The sequence below is a fragment of the Palaemon carinicauda genome, chromosome 15, assembly GCF_036898095.1.
Source record: "Palaemon carinicauda isolate YSFRI2023 chromosome 15, ASM3689809v2, whole genome shotgun sequence".
Lineage (NCBI taxonomy): Eukaryota > Metazoa > Arthropoda > Malacostraca > Decapoda > Palaemonidae > Palaemon > Palaemon carinicauda.
Window position 1 is genome coordinate 60,451,030 of NC_090739.1, and position 25,871 is coordinate 60,476,900.

Consider the following 25,871-nt stretch of genomic DNA (forward strand, 5'->3'; position numbering starts at 1 on the left):
AAGGGAAGGTTTTAAAAGTCTGAATATACATGTTGAATAAATAGGTAAATATGGTGTCACTACTTCGCGGATTTTCACCTATCGCGGCCGCGACTGGAACCTATCTACCGCGATAAACGAGGGTTCACTGTATTGCAAGCGGCTTGGAGATAGTGTGTGCAGTTTTTTTTAACAAAATCGCTGGAACTCCATCTGGTCCGGCCGCCGATCCATTTTTAATTTCGCTTATAGCCTGCACAATATCTGCTTCATTAATATCTATATCCGTTAGATATTCAATATTTTCTTCTCGCATTTGTTTCATTCTCATTCGCAATTCCTGGCATGAATTCACTCTTATATTTTTCTGCTAGTATGTTGCATACTGTATTTCCTTTTTTTTATTTGTTAACCGTCCTTCAATTCTTAGAGGGCCTATTTCTAATTTCCCATTATTCATCTTTTTTGCATAGGAGTAAAGTACTTTGGTTTTTTTTTTTTGATATTTTGAAGTGTCTTTTCTTTTAAGTCCCTCTTTTTCCTTTTCTTTCAATTGTACAATCTTTTGTTCTGCATTTTCATTTTTCATACATTTTTTTCTTTTGCAAGATTTTTCTTCCACTTTCTAATTTTTTTGGTACATATTTTTCAACAATTTTCTCCAGTATTTTGTACATTATATCCGTATTTACCTGTATGTTATCACTCACGAATACATTTTTCCAATCTTTGTTCAATTCTTCATTTATTTCTGACCATTTTATATTCTTACTATAAAGATTATATTTTCCTAATGCTTCCCATCGTTTTGTGCTTTGTTTATCTCTGCGATCACTTGCTTTGGAATGGACTATTAATTCTATGACACTGTGGTCTGAAATTCCTGCGTTTTACACTATTTTTTTAACATAATAATTCACCTCATTCACAAATACTAAATCTAGGACATCGGCCTTTCTTGTTGGAATGTGTTGTATTTGTTGTATATTATGTTCTAATAGCATATCTTGAAGCATTTCAAATTGCTGCTTATCTTCTGCACTACTATTACTCTTTTTTTATGTGTATATATACAACCATTTTCTTCTATCCGTTCTTTCCAATCCACGAAAGGAAAGTTAAAATATGCTGATATGAGTATATTCCAGTCTTTATGGTTTCTACATATATCATCTATTTTTTCTATTATGATGTGAAACTCCTTAGTATTTGGGGGTCTGTAAACTACAATATTCACTAGTTTTTCAAATTCAAATTCTACCGCAATCAATTCACATTCTTTGTTGCTCTATTTTTAAATATTTAACTTAGCCGGTGAATATATAATAGCTGCTGCTCCAGCGGCTCGACAGAAAAACACACAAGAACTCGCGAGCGATCGCTATGAAGGTTGCGGGTGTGCCCACCAGCGCCAACTATCGGCCAGATACCGCATATGCATGTAAACAAGCCTCAATTCTTCTCTGTCGGCCTTAACGACAAGACGTATCATTACTCGCTGTAGAACCTGGAGTTTTTTCAACAGACTTCGTGAAGTACTTCATTTTGGTTTGAGCTTTCGCAGTGCAGGTGTTTTATCCTCAACTTAAACTCTTGAACTCTTTTTTGGACAGATTTAATTGTTGATGACTTGGATTGTTTTTTGGACTTTCTTTGGCTAATTCAAAATGGCTGACGCTTCTCAAATTCCTAGATTTCGTAAGTGTAATGCTAGGGATTGCAATAGGCGTCTTCCAAAGGCCTCTCTCGACCCACATACTGTGTGTTCTAATTGTCGGGGTAAAACCTGTCAATTAGGAGATCGGTGTGAGGAATGCGTGGGCCTTTCGGAATTCGATTGGCTCGAATATGACAAGTATTCTCGTAAGCTAGAGAGAGATAGGGTGAGGAGGAGTTCCTCTAGATCAGTAGATTTTTTCCTCTCCCCATGCCCCTGAACCTAATCCTTCCCCTGTAGTGGTTGTGCCTGAACCCCCTACTGGCACTCAGGAACCATCAATGCGGGACATGTCACGTGCCATTCATGCTTTGGGTGAAAAAGTTGAGTCGTTAGCTACAGATCGTAATCAACTCATGGCTGACGTTAAAGAGCTAAAGTGTCAGAGTGCCACAGCGGAAAATCGTGGGAAAGTGATTAGTGCGCAAAGTGTTTTCAGTGTTGCGACCGAGGGTTCGTCTGTTCGTGCCTGTCGTTCGCCTAGTCCGAGACCTCTTGCAAGCTCCCAAGCCCAGGGGAGAAGTAATGTCGTACGACTTATGGGTTCGAGAGGCCTTGATCAGCGAACAGACGTTCCCTCTTTGGTAACAGGCGTGTCTCATCAAGACCGCCCCTACCATAAGACGAGAGAGACCATTTTCTCCTCGTCATCCGAAGGCTTTTCGCATAAGAAACCGTGGAGCAAGGTTTCAAGGCCCTTGAAGCGAAAGTCGGTCCCTTCAGGACAGGTCCAGCGTCCTGGTTGTAGCCATTGGGACAGCTCTGACCCTTTGCAGTCATCGGAAGACTGCTCGCCGCCTAAGCAGCAACGTTACACAGGCTCAGAGAGTCTTGGTGTAGGCAAGGTTGTGCAGTCTCAGACGTTAACCCCGTCTTTTACCGCACCCATTCCCGTTGATCCTAAATGGGTTGTACTGCAAAACATGCAGATCAAGCTCGCCTCCCTTATGGAAGACTATTCTGCTGAAAAGGTTCACGATGATCCTCGCCGCTTAGCTAATCGAGATCCTGGCCTTCAGCCGCCTAAACGAGCCTTTGCTCGTCCTGTTGACGTTGGCGTTACTAAGTCACGTCAGTCACGCTTTGTTGAGCCTCACTCGATGCAGTCACGTGTTGACTTTCAGCCGCATATGGACGTTCAGCCACTTCCTAATGCTCTTGTTGACGTTCAGGACGTTCGCCAACCAGCGGAGTTGACTTGTTTTGACGCTGAGCGTCAAACACCGCAGTCTAGAGTTGTTTTGACTGCTCAGTCTAGGCAGTCAAAACAGTCTCGAGTTGACGTCGAGCGTCCTCCCGCTCCTGTTGTTGTTGACAGTCAGGCTGTTAAGCAGTTACATGACGTAGCGTCCTGGACTGCTACTGATGCACCAGTGCGTGTGGACTCTGCGTGTCAAGCATTGCCAACCCCTTTGCTTGTTACTCAGCAGTTGTCGGATGAAGATCCTTCAGATGAGGACATTGCTGACCCTCATCATGATGATCATCCTTCGGATGTAGACGAACCTAGAACGGTTCCTCCTTCAATGGACTTTAAGAAAGTCATGTTAATTTTCAAGGAGCTTTTTCCCGATCACTTTGTTACCGTTGCTCCTCGTTCGTCACCGTCTGAGTTTGCTCTAGGCTTACCTGCTAACATGCCAGCCTTTACTAAGCTAGTGCTTTCTCGCTCTTCCAAGAGAGCTTTACGACTTTTAGGCGACTGGTTGGATACCAGGAGGAGTTTGGGGAAGACGGCCTTTGCCTTCCCTCCGTCAAAGCTCTCGTCTAGATCGAGCGTCTGGTATGCCACGGGAGAAGTTCTCGGCTTGGGAGTCCCTGCCTCTGCCCAGGGTGACTTCTCAAGCCTCGTAGACTCTCCCCGCCGCCTAGCCATGAGACGCTCGAAGATTAGTTGGTCCTCCTCGGACCTTGACCATCTGCTGAAAGGCGTATACAGGGCCTTTGAAGTTTTCAACTTCCTTGACTGGTCATTAGGAGCTTTAAGTAGGAAAATCTCATCTGCTGATAGAGATGTTTCCTTACTTATAATGTCATGTATGGATAAAGCCATCCGCGATGGTTCCAATGAGCTTGCCTCCTCTTTTATGTCGGGAGTCTTAAAGAAGCGAGAGTCCCTTTGCTCTTTTCTTTCGGCAGGAGTTACTCCCTGTCAGAGATCAGAACTGCTCTTTGCTCCCTTATCAACGTCTTTGTTTCCGCAACAATTGGTTAAGGACATAGCTTCTTCGCTTGTGCAGAAGGACACCCATGACTTGATGGCGTCATCTGCTCGCAAAGGGACTCCTTCTACATCCTTTGCTGTAAGACCCAGGATCGAGACTCCGGCATCCAGATTTATCCTGCCCTTTCGTGGCAGAGCTCCCAGCAGGGGAAGTACTCGTGCCGAGGGAAAGAGAGGAAAGAAGAGAGGAGCCAAGTCCTCACGTGGCAGAGTCTGACTGCACACAGCCTCAGACAGCGGTAGGAGCCAGATTGAAGAGCTTCTGGCAGGCCTGGGAGAAGAGGGGCGCAGACCAACAGTCTGTTCGGTTGCTCAGAGAGGGGTACAAAATTCCGTTTGTACGCAAACCTCCTCTAGTGACAACTCCCATCGACCTCTCTCCCAGGTACCGAGAGGAGTCAAAGAGACAAGCCCTAAACCTAGAAGTGTGTCTGTTGCTAGAGAAGGGAGCGGTGGTGAAAGTCTCGGACCTTCAATCACCGGGGTTTTACAACCGTCTCTTCCTAGTCCCAAAGAAGACAGGAGGTTGGAGACCGGTGCTAGACGTCAGTGCGCTCAACGTTTTTGTTACGAAAACAAAGTTCACTATGGAGACCACGAAGTCAGTCTTAGCAGCGGTCAGAAAGGGAGACTGGATGGTCTCTCTCGACCTACGAGATGCGTACTTCCACATTCCTATACACCCAGATTCCCAACCGTTTCTGAGGTTTGTTTTCAGGAATGTGGTATACCAGTTTCGGGCCCTGTGCTTTGGCCTAAGTCCTGCTCCTCTCGTGTTTACGAGGCTCATGAGGAATGTGGCAAAATTCCTCCATTTATCGGGAATCCGAGCCTCCCTGTACTTGGACGACGGGCTTCTCAGGGCTTCGTCCAGTCATCGCTGTCTGCAGGATCTTCATTGGACGTTGGATCTGACCAAGGAATTGGGACTTTTGGTCAACCTAGAAAAGTCCCAGCTGATTCCATCCCAAACTATACTGTATTTAGGGATGGAGATTCGCAGTCCAGTTTTTCGGGCTTTTCCGTCTGCCACCCGAATAGATCAAGCCCTGCTCAAAGTCCAACTAATGTTGAAGAGAGAACGGTGCTCAGTCAGGAATTGGATGAGTCTAGTAGGAACTCTATCATCCCTGGAGCAGTTTGTCTCGCTAGGAAGACTACACCTTCGGCCTCTCCAGTTCCATCTAGCCTTTCACTGGAACAAGGACAAGACGTTAGAGACGGTCTCAATCCCGGTCTCCGAACCAGTAAAGGCATGCCTGAAATGGTGGAACAACAATATCAGTCTGAGAGAGGGACTTTCCCTAGCAGTTCAGAACCCAAACCACGTACTATTCTCAGACGCGTCGGATTTGGGTTGGGGTGCGACCCTGGACGGTCGGGAATGCTCAGGTCTGTGGACCTCAAGTCAGAGGAGCATGCACATCAACGGCAAGGAGCTTTTGGCAGTCCACTTGGCCTTGATGAAATTCGAAAGTCTCCTTCGAAACAAAGTGGTAGAGATCAACTCCGACAATACCACAGCCTTGGCGTACATCTCCAAGCAAGGAGGCACACACTCCCTCACGCTGTACGAGATCGCAAGGGACCTGCTCATTTGGTCAAGAGATCGAGGCATCTCCCTGTTAACGAGGTTTATCCAGGGCGACTTGAACGTCTTGGCTGACTGTCTCAGTCGGAGGGGTCAGGTAATTCCTACGGAATGGACCCTCCACAAGGACGTGTGCAAGAGTCTTTGGGCGACTTGGGGTCAACCCACCATAGACCTCTTTGCCACCTCGATGACCAAGAGACTTCCAATCTATTGCTCTCCAGTCCCAGACCCAGCAGCAATACACATAGACGCATTTCTCCTAGATTGGTCTCATCTGGACTTATATGCATTCCCACCATTCAAGATTGTCAACAAGGTACTGCAGAAGTTCGCCTCTCACGAAGGGACAAGGTTGACGTTGGTTGCTCCCCTCTGGCCCGCGAGAGAGTGGTTCACCGAGGTACTTCGATGGCTGGTAGACTTTCCAAGAAGTCTTCCTCTAAGGATTGATCTGTTACGTCAGCCCCACGTAAAGAATGTCCATCAAAGCCTACCCGCTCTTCGTCTGACTGCCTTCAGACTATCGAAAGACTCTCAAGAGCTCGAGGCTTTTCGAAGGAGGCAGCCAGTGCGATTGCAAGAGCGAGGAGAGCTTCTACCATTAGAGTATACCAGTCGAAGTGGGAAGTCTTTCGAGACTGGTGCAAGTCAGCATCTGTGTCCTCGTCCAGTACCTCTGTAGCCCAAATCGCAGATTTTCTTTTACATCTGAGAAATGTTCGCTCCCTCTCAGCTCCCACGATTAAGGGCTACAGGAGCATGTTGGCTTCGGTCTTTCGGCATAGAGGCTTAGATCTTTCCAACAATAAAGATCTCCAAGATCTCCTTAAGTCTTTCAAGACCTCTAAGGAACGTCGTTTGGCAACTCCTGGATGGAACTTAGACGTGGTCCTAAGGTTCCTCATGTCAGACAGGTTTGAGCCATTACATTCAGCCTCCCTGAAGGATCTCACCCTCAAGACACTTTTCCTAGTGTGCTTGGCTTCGGCTAAAAGGGTCAGTGAACTTCATGCCTTCAGTAAGAACATCGGCTTTTCTACAGAAAAAGCCACTTGTTCACTTCAACTTGGTTTCCTGGCCAAAAATGAACTGCCTTCTCGTCCTTGGCCTAAATCTTTTGATATTCCTTGCTTATCAGAGATCGTAGGCAACGAACTGAAAAGAGTATTATGTCCTGTTAGAGCTCTTAAGTTCTATTTAGCTCGTACTAAGTCATTACGAGGTAGATCTGAGGCATTATGGTGCTCAGTTAAGAAACCATCATTGCCTATGTCAAAGAATGCTTTGTCATATTTTATCAGATTTTTAATACGAGAAGCTCATTCTCACTTGAATGAGAAAGACCGATGTTTGCTTAAGGTTAAGACGCACGAAGTTAGAGCTATAGCAACCTCCGTGGCCTTCAAGCAAAATAGATCTCTGCAAAGTATTATGGACGCGACTTTTTGGAGAAGCAAGTCAGTGTTCGCGTCATTTTACTTAAAAGATGTCCAGACTCTTTACGAGGACTGCTACACACTGGGTCCATTCGTTGCAGCGAGTGCAGTAGTGGGTGAGGGTTCTACCACTACATTACCCTAATTCCAATATCCTTTTTAATCTGTCTCTTGAAATGTTTTTAATATTGTTTTTTGGGTTGTACGGAAGGCTAAGAAGCATTTCGCATCCTGGTTGATTTGGCGGGTGGTCAAAGTCATTTCTTGATAGCGCCCAGATTAGGGGTTTGATGAGGTCCTGTTGTATGGGTTGCAGCCCTTGATACTTCAGCTCCTGGGAGTCTTTCAGCATCCTAAGAGGATCGCTGGGCTTCGTGAGGAAGACAGACTTACAAGGCAGAGTAATCGTCTAAGTCAACTTCCTTACCAGGTACCTATATATTTGGGTTTTGTTATATTATAACTGTCAAAAACTCTAAGCAAAAATGCTGTAAATTTAATTAACTCTGGTCTCTACCCACCACCTTGGGTGTGAATCAGCTATTATATATTCACCGGCTAAGTTAAATATTTAAAAATGATATTTTAATTATAAAATAAATTTTTGAATATACTTACCCGGTGAATATATAAATTAAAGGCCCTCCCTTCCTCCCCAATAGAGACGCAGCGGGATGAGAAGAATTGAGGCTTGTTTACGTGCATATGCGGTATCTGGCCGATAGTTGGCGCTGGTGGGCACACCCGCAACCTTCATAGCGATCGCTCGCGAGTTTTTGTGTGTTTTTCTGTCGAGCCGCTGGAGCAGCAGCTATTATATATTCACCGGGTAAGTATATTCAAAAATTTATTTTCTAATTAAAATATCATTTTTCACAGACTTTTCCTTGATTCATGTCTCTTCCATATATTGCAGTTCCCCCGTTATTCCTATTTGTTCTGTCTGATCTATATGTTTGGAAACCCTTTATCTGGTCATCACTGCCAGTCTCTTGGGAATACCATGTTTCACTTATATTTAATATATCTATTTTTTCAATTTGGGTTAGTTCTTCTAAGAACTCTATTTTCCTTTTAGAGTTGCTCGTGAGTAAACCCTGCGCATTTATCTCTATGATGGTTTGTGTTTCATCCCCATTATCTAATATTGGTAATAATATGGATTCCTCCATGCTTCCTTCCTGTTCTGATATGTTGTTCTTTTCTTCATTTCCCGGAATTCTGCCATTAAAAAAATCCAACTTTTCTATTATATTTGCTCTTTCACCTTCATATTTATTTTTGTGTATACCTGCAACTATTGCACCAACCCCTGGCATTATAGATGCATATTTTGTATTGGGCTCTAATTGTGCATATTTGGGTTGAAAGACATCATATCCTGGGTCCTTTTGTGCCTAGCGCGGTATATACTCTGCTTGTTTTTTTGTTTAATTTTTGCTTTCATTTTTCTTTTCTGTTTGCTTTTGAGTTTTTTTACTTTTATTCGTGGTTGCAGGATACTTATTTTGACAATTTTTGTTGAATTTGTATCCTTTTCCTTCTTTTAGGTTTTTGCATATTTTTGGATGGAGATCTCTGCATTCGTCTCCATATCCGTCTAAATATGCACATTTACCCTATATTTCATAATTATGGCATATCTTTGGATGCTTGTAGTAGCATCTTTTGCTAAATCTGCAATTCCCTGTTTCTTTTGTTTTTTTCTTTTTCTTGCTCTTCCCTAAAAGTATCCAGGTTCGGGTAGAGTCTCTTGGGTCTATTATTTTTCCCATCTGATCATTTATTTCTTCGTAAGTATGTTGTTGAATGGCATCATATGTTGTATCAATGATTTCCTCTGCATCTTTATCCATATACAGAGAGAGAGAGAGAGAGAGAGAGAGAGAGAGAGAGAGAGAGAGAGAGAGAGAGAGAGAGAGAGAGAGAGAGAGAGAGAGTCAGTCAGTCAGTCAGTCAGTCAGTCAGTCAGTCAGTCAGTCAGTCAGTCAGTCAGTCAGTCAGTTGAAAAATGATCGAATGCATAGATTTTGTTAATATATTTTAAAGAAACTATTATTATAGCGATATTTAAGTTTTTTGTTTTTTTAAATAAGCTGTATTTCAGTTTAAGAAAGCATAAGTAACATACTGCGCAAGAGACAACACATGAGTTGCGTCATGCTCCTAGAGTAGCGGCATCGTTACACCTCATCCGCCCAAGTTTCCTTTACTGTCTGTTGTGTACATGAAGCCAACAAACTTTTTTTTTTTTTTTTTTTTTTTTTTTTTTTTTTTTTTACTTTTGAATTCTCATGTGTCAGTCCATTATTCCACATGCCCCACAGGTTGAGGATATGCACAAATTAGGATCTGTTGAACTGCATGACTAATTTCTAGCTACCATCTCCAAGCCCTTCAGGGAGTAGGGATGTAATGCCAGCCACCTTATTGCATTTGGTATGGTCCAGTGGTTGTGGGGGTGTCTGGGATCGCTGAGTTTATAATTTTATGATTGTGTAATCTGCATATTATATCTCCACATCAATTTTTATAATTTGTTGTTGAAGTAGGATTCGGGTCAGATCAACAAAAAGTTGTCAAATACAAATTAAAGGCATTTCGATGCATGATATTTAGTGAATTTAATACAACCCAAGACGATTATTTTTATTACCGTATATTTCCGCATATAGGACGACCCTATATTCCAAAATTTAACGATTAAAAATGGGGGGTCGTCTTATACTACCTTTATAAAACTCACACCTTCAATTCTGTGTCAAGTATATCAGTAGGCTAGCCTAGGTTGAGGTGCGATAACCACCGACACACATGAAATGATTTACATTAAGATATAAATGTAATAAAAGTAATAAACCATTTTTACTGTATATCTGATTGGCATATCTACAAAAATGGTATAAATAATGAATTCAAGGAATGATGCCATATTAGATACAAACTTTTTACCATACGAGGACAGCTGAGAAAATGTAAACATCGAGTATTGGTTGCGTTGTTAGCAACTTTTTCTCGTTAACCTTTTAGTAATTACGGTAGTAATAACATATAGGATATCATCAGGTTTCTAATAGTTTAGAACAATTCAGACATACAAACATACCATAATAGGTCATTATCTATCGTATTTTTGGCGGTGGTTTTGAGAAAGAAAAAGAATCAGTATAAGAAGAAGTAAGAAAAAGAGGAGGAAAGGGCATTTTGCATGCAAGCAGATGATAAGTGTAAACAAAACAATGTAGACTACGTGATGTGTGTTCTAGGAAAACAATGATCAATGATTTGATTTATTTAATTTATTTTGAATTTATAAGGATACAGTAATTGTATCATCTTTACATAATCTATACAGTATTTCATAAGATACCTGGTGTTGCCAAAGCTAGCCTGGGCTATACAGAGATGGTTTTATGATTGAGCTGTCGTCTTATACTACCGATATGAGATAAATTCATAAAAATTTGCTCTGATTTTGTACCTCGTCTTATATAAAGATCGCCTTATACGCGGATATATACGTTATTATTATTATTATTATTATTATTATTTTTATCGTCATTATTATTACTAATACAAGCTATGCTGCAGTTTGATTTGGAAAAGTAAAATGATTCGAACAATTAAAATTTTTTTACTGATTTCTTTAAACATACATATTTTCATCAATCACCGGTATGTTACGTTGATCAACATATATTACCGTTACACAATTCAGATATCTGCTTTAAAATCAGCTGAAGTTAAAAGGTAAATTTATTATACGTTCAACTTTTCAACATCCTTAAAAATTTCGGACTCGGATATACTTTACAACCAATATCTATCCAAAATTGATCACTTTCAGAGAAAAAATTAATTAAGTATCAGTTATATTGATTTATTATAAATCCCAAAAATATATGTAATAAATTGACTAAGAAGTTTTCTTAACTAATAAAAAAAATATCACTAGAAAGATTGACTCTAGTAGGCCAAACATGAGACAGAATATTAATTAGGTTATTTTATCATTGGTTCAAAATATACTAATGAAGTTAGACCTTAAAATAAAGGTTGCTTTGTTGAACATTTTTAATATACCTATTAAAGGTAAAAGCTTACTGACACTGCAATATCATAGTTCAGCGTTCTAGAAGAAGAGGAAAATGACTACAGTACAATATCATAAACAGGGTAGTTAGTCAAAACTATTTACCTAACTCGAGGTAATTCAACACAAAGTTAACTCTTGAGTTGTATTGAATTTACTTTATAGATGTACAGAAATGACTTTAATTGAAATGACCTGCTGTTGCATGATTGTGCTTGTCAATGACCGTTGTTCTATAGGAACACTAGTTTAAATAGACATGTTTCATCTTCCATGGCTACTACAGCACTGAGTTTGCTACTTCTATAGTACTAAAAGATATCCCTACGACTAGATGCATTTCAACAACGTTGGGACAACATCGATGTTTACACTTTTTCCTGTTCTGTCTGATGAGAAAGGTCCTCAACAATGTCACAATAAGCGAGAACTTATCACTGTCTCTGATAACTCCGCTATGGGATCACATAGAGTGGTTCTTGGACCTTTTGCATCTCTTGATGGAGCTTCCTTGGGAACTTCCTCCACAACACAATCTACTTAAACAACCACATACCAACAGCTTCCACATAGCCGTAGCTTTGCTTCAACTTCATATTATTATTATTATTATTATTACTATCCAAGCTACAACCCTAGTTGGAAAAGCAAGATGCTATAAGCCCAGGGGCTCCAACAGGGAAAAATAGCCCAGTGAGGAAAGGAAATAAGGAAATAAATAAATGAAGAGAACAAATTAACAATAAATCATTCTAAAATAAGTAACAACGTCAAAACAGACATGTCATATATAAACTATTAACAACATCAAAAACAAATATGTCATAAATAAACTATATAAAGACTCATGTCCGCCTGGTCAACAAAAAAGCATTTGCTCCAACTTTGAACTTTTGAAGTTCTACTGATTCAACCACCCGATTAGGAAGATCATTCCACAACTTGGTAACAGCTGGAATAAAACTTCTAGAGTACTGCATAGTATTGAGCCTCGTGATGGAGAAGGCCTGGCTATTAGAATTAACTGCCTGCCTAGTATTACGAACAGGATAGAATTGTCCAGGGAGATCTGCATGTAAAGGATGGTCAGAGTTATGAAAAATCTTATGCAACATGCATAATGAACTAATTGAACGACGGTGCCAGAGATTAATATCTAGATCAGGAATAAGAAATTTAATAGACCGTAAGTTTCTGTCCAACAAATTAAGATGAGAATCAGCAGCTGAAGACTAGACAGGAGAACAATACTCAAAACAAGGTAGAATGAAAGAATTAAAACACTTCTTCAGAATAGATTGATCACCGAAAATCTTAAGAGACTTTCTCAATAAGCCTATTTTTTGTGCAATTGAAGAAGACACAGACCTTATATGTATCTCAAAAGTAAATTTACTGTCGAGAATCACACCTAAAATTTTGAAAGAGTCATACGTATTTAAAGAAACATCATCAATACTGAGATCCGGATGTTGAGGAGCCACCGTCCTTGACCTACTTACAATCATACTTTGAGTTTTGTTAGGGTTCAACTTCATACCCCATAATTTGCACCATGCACTAATTCTAGCTAAGTCTCTATTAAGGGATTCACCAACCCTAGATCTACATTCAAGGGATGGAATTGATGCAAAGAGAGTAGCATCATCTGCATATGCAACAAGCTTGTTTTCTAGGCCAAACCACATGTCATGTGTATATAGTATGAAAAGTAATGGGCCAAGAACACTACCCTGTGGAACACCGGATATCACATTCCTATAATCACTATGGTGCCCATCAACAACAACTCTTTGAGATCTATTACTTAAAAAATCAATAATAATGCTAAGAAACGACCCACCCACTCCCAACTGTTTCAGTTTGAAAACAAGGGCCTCATGATTAACACGGTCAAAGGCAGCACTAAAATCAAGGCCAATCATACGAACTTCCCGACCACAATCAAGGGATTTCTGTACAGCATTGGAGATTGTGAGAAGGGCATCACATGCTCCAAGGCCTTTACGAAAACCAAATTGCAAACTAGGGAGTAGATGATTACCTTCAGCAAACCTATTAAGACGTTTTGCCAGAGGACGTTCAAAAACTTTAGATAATATGGGAGTTATGGAAATTGGGCGGTAATCTGTGGGATTTGAGCTACCACAAACACATTTACATAGAGGAGTAACATTACCAATTCTCCAACTAGTGCTAAAAGCTCCTCTTCTTGCTAACTTGCGTAAAATAACAGATAACTTTGGAGCTAAGAAATCTGCTGTCTTTATAAAAAACAAAGGAAAAATACCATTTGGGTCTAGACCTCCATAAGCATCAAGTTCCACCAACAGAGCTTTAATCTCACGAGATCGAAAAGCTAAACTAGTTAGTTTAGCCTCAGGAAAACAGGAATGAGGAAGTTCAAGTTTTTCATTACTCTGTTTACTGTCAAAAACATCAGCCAAAAGGGTTGCCTTTTCCTTTGGACAGTGAGTGACTGAGCCATCTGGCTTAAGTAAAGGAGGAACTGTTGCATCTACACCAAAGAGTGTTGATTTAAGGGTAGACCACCATTTATGTTCCTGAGTTGTACCAGAAAGTGTTTCTTTTAAGGTTAAATTGTACTCCTTTTCAGTTGAGGCATAAACTCTCTGAGCAAAAGCTCGAAGCTGAGTATAGTTGTTCCAGGTCAAATCTGATCTGTTACCCTTCCAAAGATGATAGGCCTCCTGTTTCTCCAAAAAAAGCACGTCTACAATCATCATTGAACCACGGTTTGTCCTTCACTCGGTACCTTAGCACACGAGAAGGGATACGCCTATCAATTATGTTGACTAGATTCTCATTCAAAGGGACAACAGGATCTACACTATTATATAATTATGACCAATTCAAGCACAAAAGATCATGTAAAATCCCATTCCAGTCTGCTTGGGATTTCATATAAATTTTACAAGAATATGATATATCAGGGACAGGCTGCTCAGTCTTCACTAATAATGAAATCAAGGCATGATCAGATGTCCCGACTGGAGAACCAACCTTACTAGTTATAACGCCAGGGGAGTCAGTGTATACGAGGTCCAAGCAATTACCAGACCTGTGAGTAGCTTCATTTATGAATTGCTCACTGCCTGATTCAGAGGCAAAGTCTAAAGCTCTTAAGCCATGGCGATCGGTAGGAGAGATAGAACTTAACCACTCCCTATGGTGAGCATTAAAATCACCAACAAAGACAAAAGAAGCCTTTCTATCATCTTCTTGTATCTTAGCCATAATGGTAAGAAGACAATCGAAGATAGAAGCATCTATGTCTGGATTCCGGTAGATCGAACACAAATAAAAGTTATGCCTGCCACAAACTTTTATTACCTGAATCTCATGACATCCACATTGATAGCAGGACTTATGAGAAGCAGGGTACTCGGTCCTAATATACACCGCCATTCCCCTGGCCCTAGAGATGGCATCACGTTTCAACATTAATGGCTTCTTAAAACCAGTTATAAGGAGCTCAGATGAGTGCCTCATATTAGAAACCAAAGTTTCTGAGCACAAAAGAATATCATACTGTCTGGACGCAACTGTAAGGTCTTGGATATTTGCATGAAGACCACGAATATTGCAATACAGAAGACTACATTGACGAAATCTAGGACGTACTGGTCCCGGATTTCGCTCAATGTCTCCAGACAGCATAAGAATTAATAGAAATAAAAAAGAGACATCATACTTAAAAACTAGATTAACAAGAATTATAACAAAAACAATACGTACAGAATTATAAACAAAGTGATTGATGATACCCATAGACTATAGTAAAAAGTCGGAAAAACTGGTCAACATGGAGGAGCCGATACACCATGCAAGGCTAAATACCCTCCAGGATAGCCACTTCAACTGAAGGGAGGACAGTAAGGGTGGTTTTGAGAAGAAAAATAATCAGAAAAAGGAAAAGACAACCTCTTGATAAACCACGAGACATCCATGACCCTTCTATTAAGCCTGCCCAACACACCATTTAAAAAAAAACAAGAAGAAAAAAAAAGAAAAAAAGAAATAAAATAGAATAGTGTGCCTGAGTGTACCCTCAAGCAAGAGAACTCCAACCCAAGACAGTGGAAGACCATGGTACAGAGGCTATGGCACTACCCAAGACAAGAGAACAGTGGTTTAATTTTGGAGTGTCCTTCTCCTAGAAGAGCTGCTTACCACAACTAAAGAGTCTCTTCTACCCTTACCAAGAGGAAAGTACACTGAACAAATTGCAGTACAGTAATTAACCCCTTGGGTGAAGAAGTGTTAAGTATCTCATTGTTGTCAGGTGTATGAGGAAAGACGAGAATATGTAAAGAATAGGCCAAACTATTCTGTGTAACTGTAGGCAAAGAAAAAATAAGCCGTGACCAGAGAGAGGGATCCAATGCATTACTGTCTGGCCAGTCAAAGGATCCAATACCCCTCTAGTGGTAGTATCTCAACGGGCGGCTGGTGCCTTGGCCAACCTACTACTGTCCAGCATCTCTTCACTTAGAGAGGTTTTTCACAATAAGTTGCAGAAAGGATGTCTGGACTCCTCAGACGCTCTCTAGCGTCAGTCTATCAGGCTAAGTGGTCTGTTTTCTGTGGCTTGTGCTGTGGAAAGGGTATGAATCCCCTCGATGCCTCTATTAGAACAATAGCAGAGTTTCTTAGATACCTTCAGCAAGAAATGCTGTCTCGTGGCCTAGTGGTAATAGTGGCTTAAGGCATAAAAATATGGAACCGAGGATAATGACAGATGTTACTCTATCTTTTCAAGCAGTTCGTGTGTTTAACAAAAAGTAATTCACAAGGTTATGGAGCACATTAAGTAATCAGTTAGAGAGAGAGAGAGAGAGAGAGAGAGAGAGAGAGAGTGTGTGCAGGTTTTTTTTAGAAAGTTACTGAGAAATCTATGTTATAAAATACTGTCAATAAGACCAGGATCGGCCTCTGGTGGCGGTATGGTACTAGCGATCTCTTACCAACTGACTCTGGGCTATACTTCCTCCTTATGTGTGGCACGAACCCGAATGGGGTACCATGGGTGTCCACTTGGGTTGAGGAAAGGGTGGCTGTCCCAATTCTTCAACGGTTTACATTTCCGCCGCTGCCCCCCCTCCGTCTCCAGCCCTGTGGGAAAAGGATGTGATTCAGCAATATTACAGATCAGCAAAACATGGGCGCCATCTGCCACAACACTGGGCTCATGTCAATTGAGCAATTCAGAGCTTCGAGGTCACAAAGCAACAGTTTTGTGCCTGCATTCGTCTCGTTATTGTTTGTTTTCTTTAGTTTTTGTTAATGTACTTCCGATCCTGTGATAATGCTTCTCTCGGTTTCAACAGTCAAAGGCTACAGCTCAGTCCTGAGTCTCGCCTTTAATCTGAAGGGAGTAGATATTTCTTCCATGCTGGAACTTTCTCTCCTCATATGAAGTTATAAGATGAGTGATCCCCAGTTGGAGGTTAGACCTTCTCCTTGGAACGGGGTTCAAGCCCTTCAGTCTCTGAAGGTATCTCCGTATGAATTGTTACGCAAGGCAACAGATCACCATCTCTCTTTGAAGATGGTTTGGCCTTGGCAAAAGAGTCGGTGAACTGCATGGTCATATCAGACGACATCTCCCTTTCAAGGGAATTGGGAAAAGTAATTCTTAGCATCATCCCTGAGTTTATTGCCAAGACTAAAAAAATCCTGGGGCAGGGGATCCTAAATTCTGACCCTTAAGAATTGAGTCTTCATTTTGTAACCAAAGACCCAGACCCACTTGTACTTTGCCCAGTGAGGAGTCTGAGGAGTTACATAAAAATAGCAGCAGCAGTTCACCCTTGTGTGTTGGCAATGTTTGTCAGTACAGGACAAACATCATGGATTTGTAAAGTCATTGACCTTTCACTTGATCCAGACCCTCCTCCACAATGACGACCAAGAGCTCATGACGTCAGGGTCATTGCAACGTCCCTGGCGTTCAAAAAAGAACTGCTCTGTGGTGCAAGTACTGCAAGCAGGCATGTGGAAGTGTCAGACGACCTTCACCCTCGCTACATGCAAGATATAACCCACAGGAACACCGACTTCCATAGGTCCTGTGGTGACTGCGCAACAAGTGGTCTATATACCTCAAGCTCCTTGATGGACAAGTAGCAGAGGGTTGAGGCTTAAGGTTACCCGGGTTAGTGTGGGGGTGAATGAGTAGGACTGACTTCTTTCTTTCCTTCACCTACCCACCTCTGGGAAATAAGCTGCATGTTACTCAGCAAACCTGACCTTATCTCTAAGCAGGTAAGATCCCCTTCTCTTGTGTAACCTAAGTATAGAAATGATAATACTTGTTGCGTCCCCAATATGTCTTGCAAGGGGGCTATTGGTTGAAGTCTCAGTTCTCTCAGATTCCTATGATTCAAAATCCTATTACTAGACCAGCCACATTGCTAGTATCACAAACACACAGCATCGACTGGCCATTAATCGTGCAAAACACAATTATTTTTAGTAAGGGCATGGTTCCTACCGCCTATGATTAATATCGTAGGGGAGAGAACACCGGGTCAAATGCCAAAGCCAGTTGGTACGGACTTCCTTCCTCCTAAGAGGTAAGTTGTCCCTCTAAATAGCAAAAGGTTTGTATTTATTGTAGGAACAAATGACAAATTTGAAAGTAATTTGTATTTTCCTAACGATACAAACCTGAAGCTATTTATACAAATTGGGCTGCTAGCCTTGTCCCCGAAAGTGAAGTGGGTGCTCAGCCCAGGTGTGCGAGTGAGCAGGGTAGCCAGCTAACCCCCCCCCCCCACCCCTCCCGCTAATGAGCGGTTGGGGGGGGGTTATCCCTTGCTAAAATCTCATGGCTCATCTTTCAGCTTTGCTAAAAGTAATATCCCTATGAATAGCTCCAGGTTTGTATCGTTAGGAAAAATAAGAATTACAGTACTTTCAAAATTGTCATTTTCATTTCAATCACAAAGAAAAAGTTATTTTGATTAAAGATATAGTGCTGCTGCTGGACAGACTCATTTATAGTTGCTCCCGACAATTAGTCTAGGAAGTTCTAAGGTCACGTATTTTATATTACTCTTTTTTCAAGGAGGCATATAGATACATTTGCAATGTTTTGTTTCATATGTTTTGAATAAGTTAGGGTATATTATTAAAATACTGTTTACATTTTGGTACTTGGAAATTATACGCTGGAGTGGTCGGCTAGTAGTGGCTGTTCTAATAACAATAAATTTGCTTAACAACAATGATGTATTAACCGAACCTTGTCATTAAGTGAGGAGTAACTCGATTTTCTGACCATAGAAGTGTCTTTTATTAATAACAAATTTGGTTAACAAGAAGTATTCATAAACCTACTAACCCCATCATTAAGTAGAAATACCTGAGTGTTCTGCTTATCAAAGTTTTTTATTTTTTTATAGTTTATATTTTATAGTATTGCTTATAATTTTGCACAATTACAGAAAATTGCATATTTTTTAAAATATAAGGTAGGGAGTAAGTGAATACTTGTAAAAAGAAGAGATAAAAAACAAGATTTGTTCTTAAGGAGCCTTAGATAATCATACTTCAATTTATATATGGAAGGACTGTTTTTTACTATTTAATTGAAACATTTTTTATGTTTAGGTCAGCTAACTTGGCTAGTGTACATGATTGGCTCAGCCATAGGGGGTCGTGTTTCATTCAATACTAGTGACGATCATGATGCTATGGATGGCGAACTGGTTTGTAGGTAAGTTTGTATTAGTTTTAAAAGTGCTCTTGTTTTCTTCCTATATTTATAAGTTTGTCACATGTATCTAGCTAGCAAGTTTTTTTTTATGCCTGTCACATTAATCAAGGAAACTGAGGGTGTGGGAAGCTTACATTTTCAAAGCCTCTAGTAAGGGAGTGTTAAGTTATGGTTCTCTTCATTCCAAAATAAAACAAGGAAATGAATATTTTCCCTTCTTTGAATTGAACACATCTGTTTGGTTTTGCAGCATTTTATAAATAACCCACTACCCATTTCCTGAATACAAACATTGTAGAAAAACTCTTCCAGTTGAAGCTATAGTATGGGACAGTTGAATATATTTTAGGGTACCGTCTGATTTTCAACAAAATAGAAGTATAAGATTTTGGAAATAAGTCTTTTAAACAAGGAATCAGAAATTTTTCAACAATTTTGTTTTTTTTCACATGATTATCTCAGGAGCTGATTAAATGATATATTTTTTTAAGAATTAGTAATTTGCTGTGCCTTATGAATTGGGAATGTCATCTTCAATGAAAATAGTTTGGTTATTTGAGGGTTATAAGGTTTATTTTATCTAAGTTTTTGAAGGAGACTCAAGATATTTAACCAATTTATTTTTCTCCTGGACTCAGTGTCCGTGTCCTGTATATCATGATCGGTGTGCTTCGGATATTCTGGTTTTCCTTCCACAATTCACAAGGACTTTATAATTCATATATGTAACAATATCTATTTCAAATTGTTTTTTTTTTTTTTTTCAAGTGAAAAGCTTGAGTGAGATTATTTCTTTGAAACTCCCCTGATGTTCATATTGCTCATTATTCAGCTCTGTTTTATTGACATTTGCCCTAAAATTTTAACCCCCCCCCATTTTCTTTCTTTTCAATATTCATATATCTCTAGTAAAGTAATGAAACAATCTAGCAGTTAATGGCTTGGAATGATGCTGTGGCGTGCCACAGAACTGGTCTTTTTTTCTGTCTGTATTGTGTTCTGTTTGACACTAACAGTACAGTAGTCCCAAACTCCATATTGTTCAGTTCAGGATTTTTTTGGTGTTTATAAAGATTTCTTCTTATGAATTTGTTAGGAACTACTGTGTTGATTGTTCAAGGAAATTGGATTGGGAACTCATGATCTGCACTTTCTTTGTGTCTCGTGTTGGAAACATTATTGCAATTTGGACAAGCATTGTGAGTAATGCGCAGGCCCCAATCTTTCTTATATGGTAAGGTGTTTCTATGGTTCCTGATCAAATTAGAAAAGTTCCAAGAGCAAAGAAAAACTTGCTTCTTTTCACAGCGGAATTCAGAGAAGACTAGTCTTGTAGATTATTTTGGGGATGATGATGATGATGCAGCAGTACTAATTTCCAATACAGTACTTGCGGGGACTAGCTGCCTTGATTTTTCTTGAATATTTTTTCAGACATCGAAAAACAAGTTACTGGGTGTATTTGGAGGAAAGCGTGTAGTGTAACTCCTCGAGTAGTTTCATTTGATTATCTTGATAGATAACGGAGATATATATATTTTGTTTACAGACTCAAAGCCTGTCAAGTCACTACTCATATTGTTCTTATTATTGTACTTAGTGGGTACACTCGTTTATTTTGCCTACTTCTCTATTATTTGTAAATCAATCATGAAGTTTTGGTAGGTACATTCTATGAGTCGGTATCTCAAACTTCCGAGCGTTTTTTCCAATAATATCTTGCTACTTTGTAATTGATTAAAAAGTGAAAAAGTTAAATTTCGGCAACTATTGATAAACATAAGATCAGTATGAAATTCAGTATGTAGACTCAAGAAGAGAGTACAAATTGATCACTGACCAGAAAGTTTTGTTAGACCAATTATTATTTTATTAAATAATTAATCATTTTTGAGGTACTAATTTTTAAAGCCTGTTCTTCCCTTGATACTTGGCCAGTGTGTCTGTAACTGTGATATGTGAATACTAGAAGGATACGTGTCGATATGCTGAGTCTGTTTTTTTTTAATTGTTTTTGTTGATTAGTAAATAATTGAAACAATCTTGAAGTTCACAATAAATGGCCGTGTTTGGTGTAAAATAAAACAAGGTGCACAAGAGATTTAAATGCTGCTCTTGATTGAATGATTTTTATCTATATTGATTAGTAATTAATGTCTAATTGAAGAAAACAATGGAATTTGAATGTTGACAAAGAACAGTGGGGTGGGGTCAGGGAGAACACAGCAGGTGTCGCTGTTGTTTCTGAAACTGGCTCATAAGATTCCTAAACAGCTGTTACAACATCAGCCTGTAGTAGTTCATTCAAACTTATTCATTACTGTATGATGTTATCGCATTCGCAAGTTTGACTGATGTATCATTAGTATGGCCGTTTTGGTATTCCTGTAATAATTATATAGTTTTTTTTCATACATCTGCCACTCGAATCTAGAGTTGCCAACCTTCACAAAATTACGACACAGCTGTGACAATTATTATTATTATTATTATTATTATTATTATTATTATTATTATTACTTGCTAAGCTGCAACCCTAGATGAAAAAGGAGGATGCTATAAGCCCAGAGGCTCCAACAGGGAAAGTAGCCCCGTGAGGAAAAGAAACAAGGAAAAATTAAATATTCTAAGATAAATAACAACATTGAAATGAATATATCTTATATAAACTATAAAAACTTTTAACAAAACTAGAGGAAGAGAAATAAGATAGAATAGTGTGCCTGAGTGTATCCTCAAGCAAGAGAACTCTAACCCAATACAGTGGAAGACCAGGGTACAGAGGCTATGGCACTACCTAAGACTAGAGAACAATGGTTTGATTTTGGAGTGTCCTTCTCTTAGAAGAGCCACTTTGCATAGCTAAAGAGTCTCTTCTACCCTTACCAAGAGGTAAGTAACCACAAAATGAGTTCATGTAGCCATATATATACACATACATACATATATATTTTATTATTATCATTATTACTTGCCAAGCGACAACCCTAGTTAGAAAGCAAAATGCTATAAGCCCAAGGGCTCCAACAGGGAAAAATAGCCCAATGAGGAAATGAAATAAGGAAATACCTAAACGATATAAGTAGTAAAGAAAACAAAGTAAAATATTTTGAAAACATTACCAACATTAAAACAGATATTTGATTATAGACTATAAAAGGACTTATTTAAGCCTGTTCAACATAAAAACATTTGCTGTGAGTTTTAACTTTTGAAGTTGTTTTGATTCAACTACCCGATTAGGAAGATCATTCAACAAGTTGGTCACAGCTGGAATAAAATTTATAAATTACTGTGTAGTATTGGGCCTCATGATGGAGAAGACCTGACTATTAGAATTAACTGCATATCTAGTATTACGAACAGGAGGGAACTCTCCTGGAAGATCTGAATGTAAAAGATGGTCAGAATTATGAAAACTCTTGTGCAACATGCATAATGAACTAATTAAACGATGGTGCCAGAGATCAGTAATAAGAACTTTAATAGACCGTAAGTTCCTGACCAACAAATTAAGATGAGAATCAGCAGATGAAGACCAGACAGGAGAACAATACTCAAAACAAGGTAGAATGAAAGAATTAAAACACTTCTTCAGAGTAGATTGATCACCATAAGTCTTGAAAGACTTTCTTAATAAGCCAATTTTTTGTGCAGTTGAAGAAGACACAGATCTACTGTGTTTTTCAAAATTAAATTTACTGTCAAGAATCACACCCAAAATTTTAAGAATCATATAAAGTTAAAGAAACATTATCAATGCTGAGATCAGGATGTTGAGGAGCCACGGTCCTTGACCTTCTTGCAATCATACTTTGAGTTTTGTTAGGATTCAACATCATATTCCATAATGTGCACCATGCACTAATTTTAGCAACATTTCTATTAAGGGATTCAGCAACTGCAGATGTAATTCAGGAGATGAAATTGATGCAAAGAGAGTAGCATCATCTGCATATGCAACAAGCTTGTTTTCTAGACCAAACCACATGTCTTGTGTACAAGTAGTGCTCGACTTCCGACCTATGCGACTTATGGCGGTTCGACTTTACGACGCTTTTCAAGGCGATGACGTCACAAGTCTTATCGGAAATAGTACGCTAATTCGGCAAATATTTCCTTGGAAATAATCTATTTTCTTGTATAAAAATAAACGGATTTATCTTAGTAAATTATTATTTTCTCATCTTGATAATATACAATATCCTTTTTAAGTAAAAAGTACATTAAGAACAGTTTTAATATCTTTCGATTTCATATTATGGCTGGTGACGTCATATTACTGGCGGAAAGCGACCTGGCAATACAGTGATTTCCCTCCAAAAGGCTAACGATTAATGTTAGTATTCCCATTATCGAAATATCAAGTAACGATACAAACTATTTTATGGATCTGTATCGGTCATCATGAGTACTATGTAGCGTAAATTTTATTCTACGCTATTTTATTTAATATCTGGTAATAGATCAATATTTATCTAAATAAAGTACACTAATAGGACAAATATTTTCTTGAAAATAATATATTTTCTTTTACTTTATATAATGAAATACTTTTGCTTGGTAAGTTAGTATTTTCTTGAACTTCTTGGAAGAAAAAGAGAGAGTGAATTTACTTATTTTTCAGGTCATTCTTTGTCGAGTTTGCGTCACGTTTCTTGCGACGTCATAATTCTGGCTGAAACGCACTGACAGAGTGATTTTCCTTCGGTGTGTTACCGAGTAATCTTATTACCTTATTCCCATCATCGAAACGCTGAGTAACGATATCAAGTGTTTTAGTAGTCTGTATCATTAGTTATGAGAATAGTACGACTTTCCGTAAATTTAAGAAAAAAAGGTCTGATGATGTCATATTTCTAGCAGAAGGCGAGTGCAAATCAGTGGTTTCCTTCCGGTGCCTTACTATTCCCATAATAGAAACATCGAATAATGATACAAAGAATTTCTGATAATGTTCAAAGAAATACGAAGATTTAACTGAAGTAAAAATCAAAATACGAGAGAGAGAGAGAGAGAGAGAGAGAGAGAGAGAGAGAGAGAGAGAGAGAGAGAGAGAGTGTGTGTGTGTGTGTTTGTGCATAGTCCTTTTATAAATAATAATGTCTATAAACGAACTGTATGGCTAATGTGATACCCTATTACATATTGGCGTTGATGTGATATTTATTATGAAGAGATCTCGAATGTTAAGAAAATTATATAAATCAGTGTTATTCGTATATGTGCGCATTATCGTAATACGGTAGCGTGACCTTGAGATCAGCTGATGCCAACCGAAAGTAAATCAAAATTAATGGTTGATTATTGATATGCTCAAGAAATTGAAAAATAAGATATGAACGTGCTTTAATAAACCACAATTAAACAATAATGTCTAATGAAGCATGAAGGCTTACTATTGAATTAAAAATTGAATACTGTAAGAAGCTTTAGTAATAAATTACCCGTTTGCAATTGCGACAGCGAGCACACACACACACGCACAGAGGAAGAGCTACAACGATTTTGCATTATACCTAATAATAAGACGAACTGTTTGGAAACAGTATGTAACATATTGGCGCTAATGTAATATTCATCATGAAGATATTTCTAATAAGAAAAGAAATTATTAAAAAAAAAAAAAAAATTGCCATTCGCATGTACCGTAGTACAGCATATTTTGATACAGTAGGTACCGGCACTTTCAGATCAGCTCATCATAACTAAAGATAAAACAAAATTTTAAGTAATTCTTGACTGGTAAAATGCTTCCAAAATTGAAAAATAGAGTACAAAAATGCATTAATGGAGCATATGATATCCTTTGAAACAAGAAAATGGAATAATGATAGACAGCAAGACAATTTTGATAAAATGTGATCGAGATGATTGCCGAATTATAACGCATCATAATAAATCTACGGAAACTTCACGTTTTTAGTTCGTCATATGACGAACTCGACTTACGACGTGTCTCCCGGTCCCAATCTCTGTCGTAAGTCGACGACTACCTGTATATGGTATGATAAATAATGGGCCAAGCATACTGCTCTGAGGAACAACAGATATCACATTCCTATACTCACTATGGTGCCCATCAACAACAACTCTTTGCGATCTATTACTTAAAAATTCAATAATGATGCTAAGAAACGACCCACCCACTCCCAACGATCTATTACTTAAAAATTCAATAATGATGCTAAGAAACGACCCACCCACTCCCAACTGTGGGATTTTGAAAACAAAAAACTCATCTGTCCTATTTTATTAAGATTTTCTTACTCTATATCATTATATTCTTTTCTTGTTTCATAGGATACCATATGCTCTACTACAGCATTTTTGTATTCATGTGAATAATTAACCAACTTTTTTTTTACCTTTGGTTGTGATCAGCTGACTCAAGGTCACGCTACCGTATAAAAATTTTGAGCACATGATAACAAGGCGTGTTGTTTATATAATTTCTTGATTTATTTGAAATATTCTCATGATGAATATTACATCAGCACCGTTATGTTACAGGATATCATTGTTTTCATACAGTTCGTTCATAGCCAATATTATTAGTTGTTATATGAATATGTTCTCTCTCTTTCCGTGTGTTCGTTTGGGTAGTTGATGTTTCAAGCTTCATAAAGTATTTGATTTTGATTTCATTATTAAGATTACATATTTCATTTGACATTGTGTTCAATTATGGTCTATTTATGCATGTTGGCATTATATTTCAGGAGTGTTTCAATAGTCAACAATTACTTAGGCTTAACTTAGATAAGCATCAGCTTATCTCAAGGTCACACTATTTTATTGCAATTAAATGTACATACAATATAGTTTATATATTTAATTAACTTATTCAAAATATCTTCATAATTGATATTACATCAGCACCAATGTGTTATAGGATATCATAGTTTTTATAAAGTTGATTTAGAGCCATTATTATTTATTACATGAATACGTCTCTCTCTCTCTCTCTCTCTCTCTCTCTCTCTCTCTCTCTCTCTCTCTCTCTCTCTCTCTCTTTCTCTTTTTTTTTTTTAGAATGGAATAGTGCTACTAGTGTCCTGCCAAGCATATTCGTAATGTATAA

General features: G+C 38.7%; 1 protein-coding gene across 2 annotated transcripts in view; it reads left to right on the forward strand.

Moving 5' to 3' along the window:
- The window catches only part of Ranbp16 (Ran-binding protein 16), a 538,645-nt gene that overhangs the window by 457,289 nt on the left and 55,485 nt on the right, over positions 1–25,871 (forward strand). For both annotated transcript variants that reach the window (XM_068388421.1, XM_068388420.1), the window contains exon 10: positions 18,682–18,787. In XM_068388421.1, coding sequence (XP_068244522.1) covers positions 18,682–18,787 — 106 coding nt within the window. The remainder of the gene's footprint in view (positions 1–18,681; positions 18,788–25,871) is intronic.